A 23,914-nucleotide genomic window follows, 5' to 3' on the forward strand; every position below is an offset into this window, starting at 1 on the left:
ACGGGAGAGTGAACTCACTGGGGAATGAAACCCGAATGGAACCACTAAAACTGGCCCTGCTGAAACACGGGAAGGTGAACTCACAGGTGAATGAAACACTAATGAAACCACTAAACCGTGCTCCGCTGAAACACGGGAGAGTGAACTCACAGTGAATGACACCCTAATGAAACCACTAAAACGCGCTCCGCTGAAACACGGGAAAGTGAACTCACAGGTGAATGAAAACCTAATGAATCCTCTAAAACGTGCCCTGCTGAAACACGGGAGAGTGAACTCACAGGTGAAGGAAACCCTAATGAAATCACTAAAGCGTGCTCCGCTGAAACATGGGAAAGTGAGCTCACTTGTGAATGAAACCCTCAGAAACCACTAAACCGTGCACCGCTGAACCATGGGAAAGTGAACTCTCTGGTGAGTGAAACTCTAATGAAACCACTAAACCACGCACATCTGAAACATGGGTAAGCGAACTCACTGAGGAAGGAAACCCTCAAGAAACCAATAAACAGTGCCCTGTTTAAACACGGGAGACTGAACTCATAGGTGACTGAAACCCTAATGAAACCACGAAACCCTGCCCTGCTGAAACACGGGAAAATGAACTCACTTGTGAATGAAATCCTGAAGAAACCACTAAACTGCGCACCGCTGAACCATGGGAAAGTGAATTCTCTGGTGAATGAAACCATGGTGAAACCACTAAACCATGCACGGCTGAAACATGGGAAAATGAACTCACTGAGGAAGGAAACCCGAAAGAGACCAATAAACCGTGCCCTGTTTAAACACGGGAAAGTGAACTCACAGGTGGATGAAACACTAATGAAACAATTAAACTCTGCCCCGCTGAAACACGGGAGAGTGAACTCACAGGTGGATGAAACACTACTGAAACAATTAAACTCTGCCCTGCTGAAACACGGGAGAGTGAACTCACAGGTGACTGAAACCCTAATGAAACCTCTAAATGCGCACGGCTGTATTGAAGGATGTGAACTCACTGTTGAATGATATCCTAATGTAAACTGTAAACCGAGCACCCGTGTAACACGGGAAGGTGAACTTACTGGGAAATGAAACCTAAAGAAACCGCTAACCCGTGCCCTGCTTAAGCACGGGAAAGTGAACTCACAGGCGAATGAAACACTAATGAAGCCAAAAAAACGTGCCCTTTCGAAACATGGGAAAGTGAACTCACAGGTGAATGAAACAATAATGAAACCAAAAAACTGTGTCCTGCTGAAACACGGGAAAGTGAACTAACTCACAGGTGAATGAAACCCTAATAAAACCAAACAACCGTTTCCTGCTGAAACACGGGAAAGTGAACTAACTCACAGGTGAATGAAACCCTAATGAAACCAAACAACCGTTTCCTGCTGAAACACGGGAAAGTGAACTCACAGGTGAATGAAACCCTAATGAAACCACTAAACCCTGCCCTGCGGAAACACGGGAAAGTGAACTCACAGGTGAATGAAACCCTAATGAAACCACTAAACCCTGCTCCAATGAAACACGGGAAAGTGAACTCCCTGGTGCATGAAACCCTAATGAAATCAATAAACCGTGCTCCGCTGATTCATGGGAAAGTGAATTCTCTGGTGAATGAAACCCTAGTGAAACCATGAAACCATGCACGTCTGAAACAAGGAAAAGTGAACTCACAGCTGAATGAAAGCCTAAGGAAACCAATGAACCGTGCCCTGTTTAAACACTGGAAAGTGAACTCACAGGTGAAGGAAACCCTAATGAAACCAAAAAGCGTGCCAGGCTGAAACACGGGAGAGTGAACTCACAGGTGAATGAAACCCTAATGAAACCACTAAACCGTGCTCCGCTGAAACACGGGAAAGTGAACTCACTTGTGAATGAAATCCTGAAGAAACCACTAAACCGCGCACCGCTGAACTATGGGAAAGTGAACTCTCTGGTGAATGAAACCATGGTGAAACCACTAAACCATGCACGGCTGAAACATGGGAAAATGAACTCACTGAGGAAGGAAACCCCAAAGAGACCAATAAACAGTGCCCTGTTTAAACACGGGAAAGTGAACTCACTTGTGAATGAAATCCTGAAGAAACCACTAAACCTGGCCCTGCTGAAACACGGGAAGGTGAACTCACAGGTGAATGAAACACTAATGAAACCACTAAACCGTGCTCCGCTGAAACACGGGAGAGTGAACTCACAGTGAATGACACCCTAATGAAACCACTAAAACGCGCTCCGCTGAAACACGGGAAAGTGAACTCACAGGTGAATGAAAACCTAATGAATCCTCTAAAACGTGCCCTGCTGAAACACGGGAGAGTGAACTCACAGGTGAATGAAACCCTAATGAAATCACTAAAGCGTGCTCCGCTGAAACATGGGAAAGTGAGCTCACTTGTGAATGAAACCCTCAGAAACCACGAAACCGTGCACCGCTGAACCATGGGAAAGTGAACTCTGTGGTGAGTGAAACTCTAATGAAACCACTAAACCACGCACATCTGAAACATGGGTAAGCGAACTCACTGAGGAAGGAAACCCTCAAGAAACCAATAAACAGTGCCCTGTTTAAACACGGGAGACTGAACTCATAGGTGACTGAAACCCTAATGAAACCACGAAACCCTGCCCTGCTGAAACACGGGAAAATGAACTCACTTGTGAATGAAATCCTGAAGAAACCACTAAACCGCGCACCGCTGAACTATGGGAACGTGAACTCTCTGGTGAATGAAACCATGGTGAAACCACTAAACCATGTACGGCTGAAACATGGGAAAGTGAACTCACAGGTGAATGAAACCCTAATGAAACCAAAAAGCGTGCCATGCTGAAACACGGGAGTGTGAACTCACAGGTGAATGAACCGTAATGAAACCACTAAACCGGGCTCCGCTGAAACACAGGAAAGGGAACTCACAGTGAATGACACCCTAATGAAACCACTAAAACGCGCTCCGCGGAAACACGGGAAAGTGAACTCACAGGTGAATGACACCCTAATGAAACAGAGAAACCGGGATCCGCCGAAACAGTGGAAAGTGATCTCACTGGTGAAGAAATCCTAATGAATCCTCTAAAACGTGCCCTGCTGAAACACGGGAGAGTGAACTCACTTGTGAATGAAATCCTGAAGAAACCACTAAACCGCGCACCGCTGAACCATGGGAAAGTGAACTCTCTGGTGAATGAAACCATGGTGAAACCACTAAACCATGCACGGCTGAAACATGGGAAAATGAACTCACTGAGGAAGGAAACCCGAAAAGAGACCAATAAACCGTGCCCTGTTTAAACACGGGAAAGTGAACTCACAGGTGGATGAAACACTAATGAAACAATTAAACTCTGCCCTGCTGAAACACGGGAGAGTGAACTCACAGGTGACTGAAACCCTAATGAAACCTCTAAATGCGCACGGCTGTATTGAAGGATGTGAACTCACTGTTGAATGATATCCTAATGTAAACTGTAAACTGAGCACCCGTGTAACACGGGAAGGTGAACTTACTGGGAAATGAAACCTAAAGAAACCGCTAACCTGTGCCCTGCTTAAGCACGGGAAAGTGAACTCACAGGCGAATGAAACACTAATGAAGCCAGAAAAACGTGCCCTTCCGAAACACGGGAAAGTGAACTCACAGGTGAATGAAACAATAATGAAACCAAAAAAAGGTGCCCTTTGAAACACGGGAAAGCGAACTCACAGGTGAATGAAACCCTAATAAAACTAAAAAACTGTGTCCTGCTGAAACACGGGAAAGTGAACTCACAGGTGAATGAAACCCTAATGAAACCAAACAACCGTTTCCTGCTGAAACACGGGAAAGTGAACTCACAGGTGAATGAAACCCTAATGAAACCACTAAACCCTACCCTGCGGAAACACGGGAAAGTGAACTCACAGGTGAATGAAACCCTAATGAAACCACTAAACCCTGCTCCAATGAAACACGGGAAAGTGAACTCCCTGGTGCATGAAACCCTAATGAAATCAATAAACCGTGCTCCGCTGATTCATGGGAAAGTGAATTCTCTGGTGAATGAAACCCTAGTGAAACCACGAAACCATGCACGTCTGAAACAAGGAAAAGTGAACTCACAGGTGAATGAAAGCCTAAGGAAACCAATGAACCGTGCCCTGTTTAAACACTGGAAAGTGAACTCACAGGTGAAGGAAACCCTAATGAAACCAAAAAGCGTGCCAGGCTGAAACACGGGAGAGTGAACTCACAGGTGAATGAAACCCTAATGAAACCACTAAACCGTGCTCCGCTGAAACACGGGAAAGTGAACTCACTTGTGAATGAAATCCTGAAGAAACCACTAAACCGCGCACCGCTGAACTATGGGAAAGTGAACTCTCTGGTGAATGAAACCATGGTGAAACCACTAAACCATGCACGGCTGAAACATGGGAAAATGAACTCACTGAGGAAGGAAACCCCAAAGAGACCAATAAACAGTGCCCTGTTTAAACACGGGAAAGTGAACTCACAGGTGGATGAAACACTAATGATACAATTAAACTCTGCCCTGCTGAAACACGGGAGAGTGAACTCACAGGTGACTGAAACCCTAATGAAACCACTAAACCCAGGCCTGTTGAAACACGGGAAAGTGAGCTCACAAGTGAATGAAACCCTAAAGAAACCACGAAACCCTGCCTTGCTGATACACGGGAAAGTAAACTCACAGGTGAATGAAACACGAATGAAACCACTAAACCCTGCCCTGCTGAAACACGGGAAAGTGAACTCACAAGTGAATGAAACCCTAAAGAAACCACTAAACCCTGCCCTGCTGATACACGGGAAAGTGAACTCACAGGTGAATGAAACAGTAATGAAACCACTAAACCGTGCTCTGCTGAAACACGGGAAACTGAACTCACTTGTGAATGAAATCCTAAAGAAACCACTAAACCGTGTACCGCTGAACCATGGGAAAGTGAACTCTCTGGGGAATGAAACCATGGTGAAACCACTAAACCATGCACGGCTGAAACATGGGAAAGTGAACTCACTGAGGAAGGAAACGCTAAAGAAACCAACAAACCGTGCCCTGTTTAATCACGGGAAAGTGAACTCACAGGTGAATGAAACCCTAATGAAACCAAAAAACCATGCGCTGCTGACACTCGGGAGAGTGAACTCAGTGGTGAATGAAACCCTAATGGATCCATTAAAACGTGCTCCGTTGAAATACGGGAAAGTGAACTCACAGGTAAATGAAACCCTAATGAAACTTCTAAATGCGAAGGCTGTATTGAACGAATGTGAACTCACTGGTGAATGATATCCTAATGAAACCAGTAAACCGTGCTCCGTTGAAATACGGGGATGTGAACTCACAGGTGAAAGATACCCTAATGAAACCACTAAACCGTGCCCTGCTTAAACACGGGAGAGTGAAATCACAGGTGACTGAAACCCTAATGAAACCACTAAATCCTGCCTGCTGAAACACGGGAAAGTGAACTCACAGGTGAATGAAACCCTAATGAAACCAAACTCCCTGCCCTGCTGAAACACGGGAAAGTGAACTCACAGTGAATGAAATCCGAAAGAAACCACTAAACCGAGCACGGCTGAACCATGGGAAAGTGAACTCTCTGATGAATGAAACCCTAATGGAACCCCTAAACCGTGCTCAGCGGAAACACGGGAAAGTGAACTCACAGATGAAGGAAACCCTAATGAAACAGTGAAACCGGGATCCGCCGAAACAGTGGAAAGTGATCTCACTGGTGAAGAAATCCTAATGAATCCTCTAAAACGTGCCCTGCTGAAACACGGGAGACTGAACTCAGTTGTGAATGAAATCCTGAAGAAACCACTAAACCGCGCACCGCTGAACTATGGGAAAGTGAACTCTCTGGTGAATGAAACCATGGTGAAACCACTAAACCATGCACGGCTGAAACATGGGAAAATGAACTCACTGAGGAAGGAAACCCCAAAGAGACCAATAAACCGTGCCCTGTTTAAACACGGGAAAGTGAACTCACAGGTGGATGAAACACTAATGAAACAATTAAACTCTGCCTTGCTGAAACACGGGAGAGTGAACTCACAGGTGACTGAAACCCTAATGAAACCTCTAAATGCGCACGGCTGTATTGAAGGATGTGAACTCACTGTTGAATGATATCCTAATGTAAACTGTAAACCGAGCACCCGTGTAACACGGGAAGGTGAACTTACTGGGAAATGAAACCTAAAGAAACCGCTAACCTGTGCCCTGCTTAAGCACGGGAAAGTGAACTCACAGGTGAATGAAACACTAATGAAGCCAAAAAAACGTGCCCTTCCGAAACACGGGAAAGTGAACTCACAGGTGAATGAAACAATAATGAAACCAAAAAAAGGTGCCCTTTGAAACACGGGAAAGCGAACTCACAGGTGAATGAAACCCTAATAAAACCAAAAAACTGTGTCCTGCTGAAACACGGGAAAGTGAACTCACAGGTGAATGAAACCCTAATGAAACCAAACAACCGTTTCCTGCTGAAACACGGGAAAGTGAACTCACAGGTGAATGAAACCCTAATGAAACCACTAAACCCTGCCCTGCAGAAACACGGGAAAGTGAACTCACAGGTGAATGAAACCCTAATGAAACCACTAAACCCTGCCCTGCGGAAACACGGGAAAGTGAACTCACAGGTGAATGAAACCCTAATGAAACCACTAAACCCTGCTCCAATGAAACACGGGAAAGTGAACTCCCTGGTGCATGAAACCCTAATGAAATCAATAAACCGTACTCCGCTGATTCATGGGAAAGTGAATTCTCAGGTGAATGAAACCCTAGTGAAACCACGAAACCATGCACGTCTGAAACAAGGAAAAGTGAACTCACAGGTGAATGAAAGCCAAAGGAAACCAATGAACCGTGCCCTGTTTAAACACTGGAAAGTGAACTCACAGGTGAAGGAAACCCTAATGAAACCAAAAAGCGTGCCAGGCTGAAACACGGGAGAGTGAACTCACAGGTGAATGAAACCCTAATGAAACCACTAAACCGTGCTCCGCTGAAACACGGGAAAGTGAACTCACTTGTGAATGAAATCCTGAAGAAACCACTAAACCGCGCACCGCTGAACTATGGGAAAGTGAACTCTCTGGTGAATGAAACCATGGTGAAACCACTAAACCATGCACGGCTGAAACATGGGAAAATGAACTCACTGAGGAAGGAAACCCCAAAGAGACCAATAAACAGTGCCCTGTTTAAACACGGGAAAGTGAACTCACAGGTGACTGAAACCCTAATGAAAGCACTAAATCCTGCCCTGCTGAAACACGGGAAAGTGAACTCACAGGTGACTGAAACCCTAATGAAACCAAACTCCCTGCCTGCAGAAACACGGAAAAGTGAACTCACAGGTGAATGAAACCCTAATGAAACCACTAAACCGTGCTCCGCTGAAACACGGGAAAGTTAACTCACTTGTGAATGAAATCCTGAAGAAACCACTAAACCGCGCACCGCTGAACTATGGGAAAGTGAATTCTCTGGTGAATGAAACCATGGTGAAACCACTAAACCATGCACAGCTGAAACATGGGAAAATGAACTCACTGAGGAAGGAAATCCTAAAGAGACCAATAAACAGTGCCCTGTTTAAACACGGGAAAGTGAACTCACAGGTGGATGAAACACTAATGAAACAATTAAACTCTGCCCTGCTGAAACACGGGAGAGTGAACTCACAGGCGACTGAAACACTAATGAAACCACTAAACCCAGGCCTGCTGAAACACGGGAAAGTGAGCTCACAAGTGAATGAAACCCTAAAGAAACCACGAAACCCTGCCTTGCTGATACACGGGAAAGTAAACTCACAGGTGAATGAAACACTAATGAAACCACTAAACCCTGCCCTGCTGAAACACGGGAAAGTGAACTCACAAGTGAATGAAACCCTAAAGAAACCACTAAACCCTGCCCTGCTGATACACGGGAAAGTGAACTCACAGGTGAATGAAACAGTAATGAAACCACTAAACCGTGCTCTGCTGAAACACGGGAAACTGAACTCACTTGTGAATGAAATCCTAAAGAAACCACTAAACCGCGCACCGCTGAACCATGGGAAAGTGAACTCTCTGGTGAATGAAACCATGGTGAAACCACTAAACCATGCACGGCTGAAACATGGGAAAGTGAACTCAATGAGGAAGGAAACGCTAAAGAAACCAACAAACCGTGCCCTGTTTAATCACGGGAAAGTAAACTCACAGGTGAATGAAACCCTAATGAAACCAAAAAACCACGCCCTGCTGACACTCGGGAGAGTGAACTCAGTGGTGAATGAAACCCTAATGGAACCAGTAAAACGTGCTCCGTTGAAATACGGGAAAGTGAACTCACAGGTAAATGAAACCCTAATGAAACTTCGAAATGCGAAAGGCTTTATTGAACGAATGTGAACTCACTGGTGAATGATATCCTAATGAAACCAGTAAACCGTGCTCCGTTGAAATACGGGGATGTGAACTCACAGGTGAAAGATACCCTAATGAAACCACTAAACCGTGCCCTGCTTAAACACGGGAGAGTGAAATCACAGGTGACTGAAACCCTAATGAAACCACTAAATCCTGCCTGCTGAAACACGGGAAAGTGAACTCACAGGTGAATGAAACCCTAATGAAACCAAACTCCCTGCCCTGCTGAAGCACGGGAAAGTGAACTCACAGTGAATGAAATCCGAAAGAAACCACTAAACCGAGCACGGCTGAACCATGGGAAAGTGAACTCTGATCAATGAAACCCTAATGGAACCACTAAACCGTGCTCAGCTGAAACACGGGAGTGTGAACTCACAGGGGAATGAAACCCTAATGAAACGAAAAAACCGTGCCCTGCTGAAACACAGGAGAGTGAGTCACAGGTGAAGAAACCCTAAGGAAAGCAAAAAACCATACCATGATGAAAGACGGGAGAGTGAACTCACAGGTGAATGAAAACCTAATGAATCCTCTAAAACGTGCCCTGCTGAAACACGGGAGAGTGAACTCACAGGTGAATGAAACCCTAATGAAACCACTAAAACGCGCTCCGCTGAAACACGGGAAAGTGAACTCACAGGTGAATGAAAGCCTAAGGAAACCAATGAACCGTGCCCTGTTTAAACACTGGAAAGTGAACTCACAGGTGAAGGATACCCTAATGAAACCAAAAAGCGTGCCATGCTGAAACACGGGAGACTGAACTCATAGGTGACTGAAACCCTAATGAAACCACGAAACCCTGCCCTGCTGAAACACGGCAAAATGAACTCACTTGTGAATGAAATTCTGAAGAAACCACTAAACCGCGCACCGCTGAACCATGGGAAAGTGAATTCTCTGGTGAATGAAACCATGGTGAAACCACTAAACCATGTACGGCTGAAACATGCGAAAGTGAACTCACAGGTGAATGAAAACCAAAGGAAACCAATGAACCGTGCCCTGTTTAAACACTGGAAAGTGAACTCACAGGTGAATGAAACCCTAATGAAACCAAAAAGCGTGCCATGCTGAAACACGGGAGTGTGAACTCACAGGTGAATGAAACCCTAATGAAACCACTAAACCGGGCTCCGCTGAAACACAGGAAAGGGAACTCACAGTGAATGACACCCTAATGAAACCACTAAAACGCGCTCCGCGGAAACACGGGAAAGTGAACTCACAGGTGAAGGAAACCCTAATGAAACAGTGAAACCGGGATCCGCCGAAACAGTGGAAAGTGATCTCACTGGTGAAGAAATCCTAATGAATCCTCTGAAACGTGCCCTGCTGAAACACGGGAGAGTGAACTCACTTGTGAATGAAATCCTGAAGAAACCACTAAACCGCGCACCGCTGAACTATGGGAAAGTGAACTCTCTGGTGAATGAAACCATGGTGAAACCACTAAACAATGCACGGCTGAAACATGGGAAAATGAACTCACTGAGGAAGGAAACCCGAAAGAGACCAATAAACCGTGCCCTGTTTAAACACGGGAAAGTGAACTCATAGGTGGATGAAACACTAATCAAACAAACTCTGCCCTGCTGAAACACGGGAGAGTGAACTCACAGGTGACTGAAACCCTAATGAAACCTCTAAATGCGCACGGCTGTATTGAAGGATGTGAACTCACTGTTGAATGATATCCTAATGTAAACTGTAAACCGAGCACCCGTGTAACACGGGAAGGTGAACTTACTGGGAAATGAAACCTAAAGAAACCGCTAACCCGTGCCCTGCTTAAGCACGGGAAAGTGAACTCACAGTGAATGAAATCCGAAAGAAACCACTAAACCGAGCACGGCTGAACCATGGGAAAGTGAACTCTCTGATGAATGAAACCCTAATGGAACCCCTAAACCGTGCTCAGCTGAAACACGGAAAGTGAACTCACTTGTGAATGAAATCCTAAAGAAACCACTAAACCGAGCACGGCTGAACCATGGAAAAGTGAACTCTGATGAATGAAACCCTAATGGAACCACTAAACCGTGCTCAGCTGAAACACGGGAGTGTGAACTCACAGGGGAATGAAACCCTAATGAAACGAAAAAACCGTGCCCTGCTGAAACACAGGAGAGTGAAGTCACAGGTGAATGAAACCCTAAGGAAACTAAAAAACCATACCATGATGAAAGACGGGAGAGTGAACTCACAGGTGAATGAAAACCTAAGGAAACCAATGAACCGTGCCCTGTTTAAACACTGGAAAGTGAACTCACAGGTGAATGAAACCCTAATGAAATCAAAAAGCGTGCCATGTTGAAACACGGGAGAGTGAACTCACAGGTGAATGAAACCCTAATGAAACCACTAAACCGGGCTCCGCTGAAACACAGGAAAGGGAACTCACAGTGAATGACACCCTAATGAAACCACTAAAACGCGCTCCGCGGAAACACGGGAAAGTGAACTCACAGGTGAAGGAAACCCTAATGAAACAGTGAAACCGGGATCCGCCGAAACAGTGGAAAGTGATCTCACTGGTGAAGAAATCCTAATGAATCCTCTAAAACGTGCCCTGCTGAAACACGGGAGAGTGAACTCACTTGTGAATGAAATCCTGAAGAAACCAGTAAACCGCGCAACGCTGAACTATGGGAAAGTGAACTCTCTGGTGAATGAAACCATGGTGAAACCACTAAACCATGCACGGCTGAAACATGGGAAAATGAACTCACTGAGGAAGGAAACCCGAAAGAGACCAATAAACCGTGCCCTGTTTAAACACGGGAAAGTGAACTCACAGGTGGATGAAACACTAATCAAACAAACTCTGCCCTGCTGAAACACGGGAGAGTGAACTCACAGGTGAATGAAACAATAATGAAACCAAAAAAAGGTGCCCTTTGAAACACGGGAAAGCGAACTCACAGGTGAATGAAACCCTAATAAAACCAAAAAACTGTGTCCTGCTGAAACACGGGAAAGTGAACTCACAGGTGAATGAAACCCTAATGAAACCAAACAACCGTTTCCTGCTGAAACACGGGAAAGTGAACTCACAGGTGAATGAAACCCTAATGAAACCACTAAACCCTGCCCTGAGGAAACACGGGAAAGTGAACTCACAGGTGAATGAAACCCTAATGAAACCACTAAACCCTGCTCCAATGAAACACGGGAAAGTGAACTCCCTGGTGCATGAAACCCTAATGAAATCAATAAACCGTGCTCCGCTGATTCATGGGAAAGTGAATTCTCTGGTGAATGAAACCCTAGTGAAACCACGAAACCATGCACGTCTGAAAGAAGGAAAAGTGAACTCACAGGTGAATGAAGCCTAAGGAAACCAATGAACCGTGCCCTGTTTAAACACTGGAAAGTGAACTCACAGGTGAAGGAAACCCTAATGAAACCAAAAAGCGTGCCATGCTGAAACACGGGAGAGTGAACTCTCAGGTGAATGAAACCCTAATGAAACCACTAAACCGTGCTCCGCTGAAACACGGGAAAGTGAACTCACTTGTGAATGAAATCCTGAAGAAACCACTAAACCGCGCACCGCTGAACTATGGGAAAGTGAACTCTCTGTTGAATGAAACCATGGTGAAACCACTAAACCATGCACGGCTGAAACATGGGAAAATGAACTCACTGAGGAAGGAAACCCCAAAGAGACCAATAAACAGTGCCCTGTTTAAACACGGGAAAGTGAACTCACAGGTGGATGACACACTAATGAAACAATTAAACTCTGCCCTGCTGAAACACGGGAGAGTGAACTCACAGGTGACTGAAACACTAATGAAACCACTAAACCCAGGCCTGCTGAAACACGGGAAAGTGAGCTCACAAGTGAATGAAACCCTAAAGAAACCACGAAACCCTGCCTTGCTGATACACGGGAAAGTAAACTCACAGGTGAATGAAACACGAATGAAACCACTAAACCCTGCCCTGCTGAAACACGGGAAAGTGAACTCACAAGTGAATGAAACCCTAAAGAAACCACTAAACCCTGCCCTGCTGATACACGGGAAAGTGAACTCACAGGTGAATGAAACAGTAATGAAACCACTAAACCGTGCTCTGCTGAAACACCGGAAACTGAACTCACTTGTGAATGAAATCCTAAAGAAACCACTAAACCGTGTACCGCTGAACCATGGGAAAGTGAACTCTCTGGTGAATGAAACCATGGTGAAACCACTAAACCATGCACGGCTGAAACATGGGAAAGTGAACTCACTGAGGAAGGAAACGCTAAAGAAACCAACAAACCGTGCCCTGTTTAATCACGGGAAAGTAAACTCACAGGTGAATGAAACCCTAATGAAACCAAAAAACCACGTCCTGCTGACACTCGGGAGAGTGAACTCAGTGGTGAATGAAACCCTAATGGAACCAGTAAAACGTGCTCCGTTGAAATACGGGAAAGTGAACTCACAGGTAAATGAAACCCTAATGAAACTTCTAAATGCGAAAGGCTGTATTGAACGAATGTGAACTCACTGGTGAATGATATCCTAATGAAACCAGTAAACCGTGCTCCGTTGAAATACGGGGATGTGAACTCACAGGTGAAAGATACCCTAATGAAACCACTAAACCGTGCCCTGCTTAAACACGGGAGAGTGAAATCACAGGTGACTGAAACCCTAATGAAACCACTAAATCCTGCCCTGCTGAAACACGGGAAAGTGAACTCACAGGTGAATGAAACCCTAATGAAACCACTAAATCCTGCCCTGCTGAAACACGGGAAAGTGAACTCACAGTGAATGAAATCCGAAAGAAACCACTAAACCGAGCACGGCTGAACCATGGGAAAGTGAACTCTCTGATGAATGAAACCCTAATGGAACCCCTAAACCGTGCTCAGCTGAAACACGGGAAAGTGAACTCACTTGTGAATGAAATCCTAAAGAAACCACTAAACCGAGCACGGCTGAACCATGGGAAAGTGAGCTCTGATGAATGAAACCCTAATGGAACCACTAAACCGTGCTCAGCTGAAACACGGGAGTGTGAACTCACAGGGGAATGAAACCCTAATGAAACGAAAAAACCGTGCCCTGCTGAAACACAGGAGAGTGAAGTCACAGGTGAATGAAACCCTAAGGAAACCAAAAAACCATACCATGATGAAAGACGGGAGAGTGAACTCACAGGTGAATGAAATCCTAAGGAAACCAAAAAACCGTGCCCTGCTGAAAGACGGGAGAGTGAACTCACTGGGGAATGAAACCCGAATGGAACCACTAAACCTGGCCCTGCTGAAACACGGGAAGGTGAACTCACAGGTGAATGAAACACTAATGAAACCACTAAACCGTGCTCCGCTGAAACACGGGAGAGTGAACTCACAGTGAATGACACCCTAATGAAACCACTAAAACGCGCTCCGCTGAAACACGGGAAAGTGAACTCACAGGTGAATGAAAACCTAATGAATCCTCTAAAACGTGCCCTGCTGAAACACGGGAGAGTGAACTCACAGGTGAATGAAACCCTAATGAAATCACTAAAGCGTGCTCCGCTGAAACATGGGAAAGTGAGCTCACTTGTGAATGAAACCCTCAGAAACCCCTAAACCGTGCACCGCTGAACCATGGGAAAGTGAACTCTCTGGTGAGTGACACTCTAATGAAACCACTAAACCACGCACATCTGAAACATGGGTAAGCGAACTCACTGAGGAAGGAAACCCTCAAGAAACCAATAAACAGTGCCCTGTTTAAACACGGGAGACTGAACTCATAGGTGACTGAAACCCTAATGAAACCACGAAACCCTGCCCTGCTGAAACACGGGAAAATGAACTCACTTGTGAATGAAATCCTGAAGAAACCACTAAACCGCGCACCGCTGAACCATGGGAAAGTGAATTCTCTGGTGAATGAAACCATGGTGAAACCACTAAACCATGTACGGCTGAAACATGCGAAAGTGAACTCACAGGTGAATGAAAACCTAAGGAAACCAATGAACCGTGCCTTGTTTAAACACTGGAAAGTGAACTCACAGGTGAATGAAACCCTAATGAAACCAAAAAGCGTGCCATGCTGAAACACGGGAGTGTGAACTCACAGGTGAATGAAACCCTAATGAAACCACTAAACCGGGCTCCGCTGAAACACAGGAAAGGGAACTCACAGTGAATGACACCCTAATGAAACCACTAAAACGCGCTCCGCGGAAACACGGGAAAGTGAACTCTCTGGTGCGTGAAACTCTAATGAAATCACTAAACCGTGCTCCGCTCAACCATGCGAAAGTGAACTCTCTGGTGAATGAAACCCTAGTGAAACTACTAAACCATGCTCAGCTGAAACACGGGAAAGTGAACTCACAGGTGAATGAAATCCTAATGAAACCTATAAACCGTGCCCTACTGAAACACGGGAAAGTGAACTCAGAGGTGAATGAACCAAAAATTGTGCAAGCAGTTATATTCCAATAAATATACGTAAATAAAAGTCGTATCGGGGAGAGAGATGATGCAGAGTCAGCTGTCTGGGAAAATATCTTAAAAGAGGGAAAATAAAAGCACTTTTTAAAAATGCCACATGAACACTGAAGACTTTTCTTGTCAGTTCACTGACAAGACAAGCATGCCTGGGAAATTCCAGCCAGAGCGAGGAGACATAGAAATAAAAGGCATCCAAGTTAGAAAGGAAGAGATAAAACTTACTTGCAGACGATATGATCTCACATATAGAAAACCCTACAGAATCCATAAGAAGAGTATGAGGGCGAACATAGCAAGTCACCAAAACTGCAGAATATAGGATCAAAGCAAAAAAATCAGCTGTATTTCCATACACTAGGAATGAACAATCTGAAAAGGAACTATGAAAACAATTCCATGAAATACAGCACTGAAAGAATAAATTATTTAGGAATAAAATTACCTAAAAAGGTGCTAGACTGTACCTGAAAAGTACCAATGTTGATTAATAAGAGTAAGGAGACCTAGGTAACTGGAAAGACGTCTGTGCTCGTGGACAGAAACAAGATTACTAAACTAGCCAGAGCAGCTCGGCCCCCACCCCCGCCCCGCAGAGGCACCTTCGCCCGGCCGCCCGGCCGCCTGAGGACGGGGCCCTGACCAGCCCTCCACCCACCGTCCAGGGCGCCTTCCTGTGCTCCAGCAGAGACCGGGTCTGGCTCGGACGCACGGCGTCCTGCAGACAGGAGGAGACACGACGTCTGGCACACCCTGGGCGGCCTCGGACGGACAGCCAGCGCCCTGGCTTGGACGGAAGAGTGTCACTACAGCAAGGCCCAGGAAGAGAAGCGAAGAGCATCTATGGCGAAGATACCAACTTTCAACTCTACAAACACCACACTCTTAAGGAGCGGAGTAAGAATTCAACCCACGCTTTAGAAGGCGGCTCCCCCTGCCGCCCCCCACAAACACGCACAATTCACAACCGAGGACCGAGCACGGGGGCTCCTGGAGAGTCAGGTCTGGGAGAGGAAGGGCCTTACCTCCTGTCCGCGGATGGCGGTGCTGCCACACCACGCTCCTACAGAAACTCCCCGCAGCGGGGTCTGGCTGCTGCGAGACGTCTGAAGCCACGTCCGTGACGGCCACCATGCCCTGCAACGGCAGACACGCGTTTCCATCGAGCCGTGATCATGACCCTAAGATGGCTCTGGGGGTGGCCATGTCCACACGCCACGAGACACTGCGTACCAGGAATTCTCACCAGTTCTGAGTGATCCCCTCATGTAACGACAGAGCTGGTTGTGTTGTTTAAGTTTGAGGGGAGGCGGGGAAGGACTGAAAAATCGGGAAAACCATTTCTGCCACGGAGAACTTGCAACGTGGTGGAGAGTGAATGCCCACGGGATGGACATTCATGGACTTTCTAGAGCTCACTGGAGGCTTCCTCACACCTGACACACGGGGTTCACTTAATCCTGCAGAGGGCTGTCCCCTGGTATGAGATCTCTGATGACAAGGAAGGGCTGAGATCCTGCTCAGAGCTCTCTCACACCCACGACATGTGGAACGACCCTGCTTTAAAGGCCGCTTTAGGACTCTCTGGGCCCCAGTGCTCCCCCCACGTGTGTGTCCGACTGCAGCCGCTCTCCCTTGCGGGGAGCACTCTGTGTGAGAAGTCCTGGACTCAAACGGAAATCCGCCCACACTTGCTAGAGACAAGATCCCTCTCCAAAGCCGCACTTCTCTGTGAAGGAGACTTTGTCTCCCGCCAGCCCTGTCCTGCTGAAGCAAGGAAGCCTCTGGAACCCCGCAAACTGCCTCCTGCCAGTTTTTTGCTTGTGCCCGACTCACTGGCGCCGCCTCACACCCAGCGGCGTAAGCCCAGCCTTCCCCGAGGACGGCGCGCTCCGCGGGCCTCTCCGTGTGCACCTCCTGGGACAGCGCCTCTTCACTGAACTTCTTCTCTGAAGGCAACTCCTGGGTCTTCAGCGGAATCTGCAAGTCTAAAGGATAGTTTTAAGACAGTATCTCTTTTACTACACGTTAGTATGAAGACATTTTCCCAAATGCAACCAGATGGAAAAAGATTCTCAGAAAATACACATCGTTTTGAAAGCTTTTACACGGCCCGCTGGCCTTCCAATCCCAAACTTGTGTGGCTTTAAAACTACCACACACAATGTGAGCTTTCACACCTAGATGTTGAGCGAGTACTGCATGTTATATTTTTGGCAGGAGACTAGAGAAAGAGATACAAATGCAGGAGATGAGGGAGTTCACAGAGATTTAAATCTAAGATGAAATGTGGCTGGGAGAAAGAGTGGGCAGAGGTCATAGAAGTAAACACTTATTAAGTCTCTCTTTGAATCTGTCTCCATTTTATTTAGCAAAGGTTTCTTTGCTTGCTCTTTTCTTTTTTAATAATATAAACTTTAAAAAAATTATGATGATGCTAACTAGCCAATGTTCAGATCCTGGCTTATGTGACAAGTCTTCAAAATCAACTAGAATCTCAGCAAGAGAGAAAGCATCAACAGAAGGGGAAAAAAAACAGTTCTGTCTCAGCAAACCAGCTCAGAGAAAGCCACTGAGTTCTACGATAAGAGGAAAACTTTCCCCCAAAACACCATTCCCGTTCTCCTGGGTGTACAACGACCCTGGGAGTACGATGACCCACGGGAGTCGACACAGTTGTTAACTGTCCCGTGGATATAAACTTTCCTCTGAAGTACGCTTTGAACAAAGGGGTCTTACAAGATTCTCAACTCTAGGAACAGTAGTCATTTCCGATTACTGGACCCACCACGAGGAATCTGTACTTCTGACTCCTCGTGACTAACCTGCTGTCCCAGAAATAATGCTGTGACAGAACACTCTGCACTCCCCGTGGTATACATACTGGCAAACGTCTGCAAGAACGTGCCATCGGATCAGGATCAGAGTCCTCTCCTGAGAGCCGGTCGCCTGCCCGCCCGGCGGCCTGCACACACGTGTCCACCCAAAGCCCAGACCGATCACGCCCAGCCCCGATCGCCTCCAGACCTACCAACCTGTCCTCCCCTTCTCACCTGTCTCCTCGAGGCTCTGTGCTCCTGCCTTGTCCTCCTGGCGTGAAACCGAGAGGGACTTTCTCTTCCTCCCGAGTCCCTCCCTACACTGTCACACGTGGGACAGCCCTTTCTACCGCGCTTGTGTGCACAGAGACGTGCCATCTCGCCCACGGGAGGGTGACTTCTCTGACAGCTCCCCCTCGACTTCCCAGCCGGCACCTGCAGCCTCACTCAAAGCTGACACAGTGAAAGTCAGTCAGGGGAGGCCCTGAGTGCAAGTCATTTCATCAAAGGGAGATAGACAGAACCACAGCACCGTCAGCCGTGCGAAGAGCAGAGATGCCTGCGTGAGTCTGAGTGACGGGAGGTCACAGCGGGAGCTGGTGACAGACGCGGTCCAGAGAGAGGACCCGGGGTACGTGTGGAGGGAGGGGAGCGCAGGTGGAGAGGAGAGGTGGGGCAGGGGAGATGTGCAGAGCCCAGGCCTCGAGTCCTCGATTTTCCCTGCGGGGCAGGGCGGTTCAGGAGCCTGGTGACGGTCCCAGGTGTCCGAGGGCGGGGAGCCGTGGGATCCCCCCGCCTCCAGCCCTCCCCCCCATGCTCACCTGGGCACCTGCCTCTGGTCGACTTTGCCTTCACAGCCCAGGGCTCCTTGCTCTGTTCCAACGACGAGATCATCTCGGGCTTAGACATGCAAAGCCCTAAATGCGTAAGAGACAGGCACAGGTCGGTCCTTGGGGCAGCGGTGAGGGGGCGGGGCGGGCGGTGAGGGGGCGGCCGGCCCTTACCCAGCGAGGCCAGGTTCCTGTAGTTCTCCAGCATCACGCTCCGGTGCAGGCTCCTCTGGGCCGAGTCCAGCCAGGCCCACTCGTCCCCGGAGAACTCCACCGCCACGTCGCCGAACGTCAGCGGGCTCTGGGGCGACAGGACCGCGTGCGCGCTGGACCAGAGCTCACGCCCCCCGCCCCGGCGCCGCCCCCAGGATGTGCCGGGACCTGGGGCCGGGGCCTTCAGAGAGGTGACCAGGAGCTGCGCGCTCTTGTAGGAGGGAGAACCCGGGGGTGGTGGGCGCAGAGGGGGACCCCGGGGGAAGCTCCCCTGCTGACCCCGGAACTGTGAACAGTCACTGTGTCGCTGAAGCTGCCCGCCCCGTGGAGTTCTGTTACGGCAGCCCTCACAGACTAACACAACGGGAGAGTTATCTCCTCTTCATTTTAGGTAGACTGTACGTGTAGAGAGCCATATCCAGTAATGTGGAAATCTGGTTAATGATTGGGCCTCATCCAGTCAAACTCCAAAGGAAGAGAGAGAGAGAGAGCGCCCCCACCCTTGGAGCAGCGCAATCTTGTGCAGGAGAGGGGGGCCCACAAGTGAAATCCGGGACGCCACCTCAAGCAACAAGCCAGGGAGGCGGAGCTGTCCCAGTCCCCTGCACAGCCGGTCCCAGAGCGCTTTCTACTGAGAGGACGTCAGGGGGTCCGGATCGGCGCAAGAGTGGGGACGCAGGCATGCTGTGGGAAACGTCCCCCCGTTCCTGACTTCCTGCGGGTAATAACAAGTCCTCTCCCTCTCCAGGGGAAAAGAGAAAAAAGAATGGGGAAGTAAACCCCGTGACCCACGTCACGAGCGCGGCACTCAGAACGTGCGGTGCTTCAGAAACGCTGGCGACGCTGACCAGGCCCACCCGCTCCGCCTAAAGACTGCCATCGTGTTACCGGGAACACGAAGCCCCTCGGAGGGCCGCGATCTGTGGGACACTACACAGTCACATGTTCTCTAACTCACACAAACTCTGAAGACATCTTTAACCAAACTGTGTGAAGACGGGTCACAAGGGTTCTGTGAGTGCACACTTATCCTCATATTCATAGAGTCGTACGTATTAAAAACCTGTCAATCTTGCCTCAATAAAGTGGTTTGGAAACAAACTAAAAGACAAAACATTTCAATGAAGATACTTTTTTGGCAGATACTTTCAACTGCGTTCAAAGGCACAGGTGCTCAGACAGGGGCTACTTTTCTGCTTCTTTTCTGACCCAGTTCTAAAAGACAGGTTTTTGCAGATTCCAGTCTAAGTCTTCCTGCTCCTCGGCTGGCAAGGAGCTTACGCTTTCCCCCCCCAATATTCAAACATCTTTCAGATATCCCTTACTAAATGAAGCAAAACATATACAGTATATGTAGCATATCAACTGTGCACAGATTACTCTATCTTTATACAGCATATTGCCGCATACACTACAGCTATACATACTACAGATGCATATACTGCAGCATCATTATAGTAACTCTTTAAGCTAGAGCCAGAGAAAACGTTGCCTGTTTTTTTCAGCATCTGTCACTACTTTGTCTTTGGTAAAACTGGAATTTGGGGGCCCTTAAGGAGAAGAATACAAGTTCACATATTTTCTTGTACTTGGCAACTGGGTTTTTCTGGCTTCGTTTTTTTCCTTGATAAGAACCGTCCCTTCCCCACCTCTCTAACCCCGTGTTAGAGAGGGGCCCCGTGTCAGAGTGAGTGCACATCCTCTGAACTCTTTTCCCAATTTCTACAGACGGCTCCTCATACACAGGACTAACGACTCTGGTTAGTTCTCCATCTGACTGTTTCTGTCCCCCTCCCTGTCACGGGCTGAGATCCCAACCCCCGTGTGATGGTATTACTTGGAGACAGGGACTGTGGGGAAACCCTCTCCCCAAGAATGGGATGAGTGTCCTCACAGAAGAGACCCCAGAGAGCTCCCCAGCTCCCTCCATGTGAGGACGAGAAAGTGCAGGTCCTGTTCTCATTCCTCTTGCCATCATATAGACGCGTAAATTTTCAAATGGGTTTCACAGAGTCACACTACACCCAGAGAAAAGACACAGCTATAGAATCTGTACCTCACGTAAGAATGTGATCGGTGCCTTAACGCTGCCATAATAAAGATGAGATGGACTTCAAAAACAAACAGATAAAAACTAAAAAGCAAGCTTATCCTCACAGAAAAATATTGTGCTAATATTTTACAGGAAAAGATGAATAGAAAGTAATATTTTATAGAAAAAATACATTAAAGAGGGTCTTTTTTGTTCAATTCAGGTAATTTTTCAAGTGCACAAATGAAAAGTTGGTAATAAATTATTTTGGTGACATTTACTGTATTTCTTTAGTAAAAAAGTAAAAACTAGAATTCTAGCTTTTGAGGCCATACTGCCACTTCACCCACGTATAATTTTTAAAGTATTTTGCTTTCATGTAAGTTTGGTGAACTTTAATCCACAAGGTAAGAAAAACTTCTGGGAATATACTTAGAGGAAATAATCAGAGACAATGCATATTCTACGTATAAAAATTATTATTGTGACACTATATTAAATAGTGAAACACTGGCTTCCACGAGCACTTTAATATGACTACGTTCACACATTCATCCACCCTATACTTGCTGCATCAGGCACTGGGGCAAAACTACCGAGAACTCCTGCCTCTGTCAAATGTACTTTCTGGTAAGAGAATCCGACAAGAGAAAAGCGTGTAAATGAAGTATACGGAATGCTGAAAAGTGCTGAGTCTTTAACAAGTAAAGCAGGGATGTGAGGAATTCGGGTGGAAGGCTCTGAAGCTTTAGACTGCGCAGTCGGGAAAAGGAGAAGGCAACTTTTGAGAAGGCAAAGTGAGTGATTGGGGGCGTGTGGTCCATGTCAAAGGCAGGGCCAGGTGGCCGGGGGTGGGGGGGGCCGTCAGCCCCGAGAAGGGGAAGCCACAGGAGTGTCTGAGCAGACCTCGCAGCACAAACTTCTCTGGCTGCGGCGGTGGGCGGGGACTATGGGGGGCGTGAGCTGAAGATAAGAGGACAGAGGTGGGGGCGGTGACAGCTGTCAGACTGTGCGCACCACGTGAAAACAGTGCCGACAGGATTTGCCAATGAACCAAATACAGGAGGTGAGGGCAGGAGAGGAGAGGAGGAATGACGCCAGCTTTGGCCCAAGGAACTGGGGCATGAAACTGCCGCAGATGGACAGACACAAGGGCAGGGGCTGGTTTATGGGGGGACCCCAGGAGCCTGGGGCTGAATGTGTCTGCTGTGAGTTCCCTGCTGGACACACAGCTGGACACCGAGGCCTGGAGCTCAGAGAGAGGACTGGGCTGGAAAGGGGACCAGGAGAAGCCAGGCAGACAGACAAGAACAGAGAGGCTAGTACAGGGCCCGGAGGCCCAGCGACAGCTGCAGCTGAGGACGATGAAGAGCTGTGACAGCAGAGAAGTCAGGAAGCGGGGAGGGCCCGGTGAGCTCTTTCAGGGGTGACTGTCACCCGTTTCTGTCAATCAAGTTTCACTGGAACACAGCCTCGCCCAATCACTTACATATGGTCTGTAGCTGCTTCTAGAAGGCAGAGGGGAGCAGCCGCAGCAGAGACCTCACAGCCTGCGGAGCCTGAATATTTACTACCCGGCCCTTTACAGTGACAGCCTGCCAACCCTGAATGACTTCAGATGCCAACAACAGTCAAGACAGACCAAGCCCTGACCACCGCCTTTGGTAGTGTGGATGGAGCTCACTGGGCGACTGAACCGGGCTCCTACATGGATGAGCTGGCGATGACACGTAGGAGACACAGCGGACAGACACAATTTATCAGCATTCTAAGAAGCAACACAACCAAGCGGGGAAAAGACAGCCTTACACACTGCACCAGGGCTGCCCTTCCCTCTTCTATTTGCCAAACTCTTCCTGCAAACCATGAGGCCTGGGACTTCCCTGGTGATCCAGTGCTTAAGAATCCGCCTAGCAATGCAGGAGACGGAGGTTCAATCCCTGGTGGGGGAACAAAGTTTCCACACCCTGCAGGGCAACTAGAGAGCCCACGTGTCACCATGAGAAGCCCTTGCACTCTAACTAGAGAGAGTCCATATGCTGCAATGAAGACCTAAGCATAGCCAAAGAAAAATACTGAAAAAAAGAAACATGGGGCTCAGAGATCCCCTCCCTGCCTTTCCGGGACAGGCACCAAGACGCCAAGAGTTCCTCCAGCCCACTCGCACCGTGATAGAACTCACACTCAGAACCCTGTATGCTTCCACAACTCTCCACTAACAGGCTGTGAGCTCCCAGGGGGCAGGGGCCAGAGCTCAGCCATCTGTCTCTCCAGGGGTTGGCTCAAAGAGAACATCAGACAAACCGGGTTCAACACAAGGGGCTGTCCTGTCTGTGCTGAGGAGTACCTTTCTGCTCTAGGGAGGGGCTGACTCAGTCCTTCAGTGACCACCAAACAGAGAAAGACATGGAGAGGAGGCAGGGAGGGAGGTCCTGGGCTGCCCCTGTAGCCCACCACTCACCAGGAATGTGGGCAAATGGGAACCAGCTCCCCCGACAGGTCTCTGATACTGAAAACTTCTACAAGAAAATAAACGTCATTAAGCCCTGAAGAGCAAGCTTGCCTTTTAGAGAGGAGAAGAGGGAACGCCCCCTCACCTGGGACGTGGCTCGCAGGTCAATTCCTGTCCCGGCCGCCTCCTGCTTGGGCCTCCTCTCCCGGAGGGCGGCCGTGTCCCTGGAAGGCAGAGCTGGGGGAAGAGAAAAAAGTTAGCTAGAGGCCAGGTCTCCACCTGGCTCCCTTCCTGCTGAGTCTTAAACGACGGCCACAAATACGAAACGGATTCAACACGTGGAGAGTCAAACGCTCCAGCATGAGCGGCCAGGGACCAATTTTGAAGGGGCAGCCGGAATAAGGTCACCAGCCTACGAGGGGCAGGCACGGTCTGGAGCGGGGTTTCTGGGAGCACTGAAACAGGGGTGTCCAGTGAGGGTGACCCTGACCGACGCTCTCAGGCTGAGTTTCCAAGCTTTGGATGCCCGCCCCCACCCCTCACAGCCCAGGGACGCCATTCACCAGCACCTGGGCCCCGGGAAGCCTCCTGCCCCAGACGCCACGCTCCCCTCACCCTGAGAGGAGGGGTTCGTCCCGTCGGCTCG

At 48.2% G+C, this 23,914-nt stretch overlaps 1 protein-coding gene across 3 annotated transcripts in view; it reads right to left on the bottom strand.

Annotated features, from left to right (window-relative positions):
• Window positions 1-23,914, bottom strand: part of ZFP28 (ZFP28 zinc finger protein) — a 121,526-nt gene that overhangs the window by 97,171 nt on the left and 441 nt on the right. For 2 of the 3 annotated variants that reach the window (XM_065926873.1, XM_065926872.1), the window contains exons 2-6: window positions 23,414-23,505; window positions 18,746-18,872; window positions 18,563-18,658; window positions 16,759-16,910; window positions 15,948-16,059 (exon numbers count right to left, since the gene is read on the bottom strand). In XM_065926873.1, coding sequence (XP_065782945.1) covers window positions 15,948-16,059; window positions 16,759-16,910; window positions 18,563-18,658; window positions 18,746-18,872; window positions 23,414-23,505 — 579 coding nt within the window. The remainder of the gene's footprint in view (window positions 1-15,947; window positions 16,060-16,758; window positions 16,911-18,562; window positions 18,659-18,745; window positions 18,873-23,413; window positions 23,506-23,914) is intronic. The other variant, XM_065926874.1, reaches the window with a different exon arrangement.

The sequence above is a fragment of the Muntiacus reevesi genome, chromosome 2 (assembly GCF_963930625.1).
Source record: "Muntiacus reevesi chromosome 2, mMunRee1.1, whole genome shotgun sequence".
In the NCBI taxonomy this organism is placed as follows: Eukaryota; Metazoa; Chordata; class Mammalia; order Artiodactyla; family Cervidae; genus Muntiacus; species Muntiacus reevesi.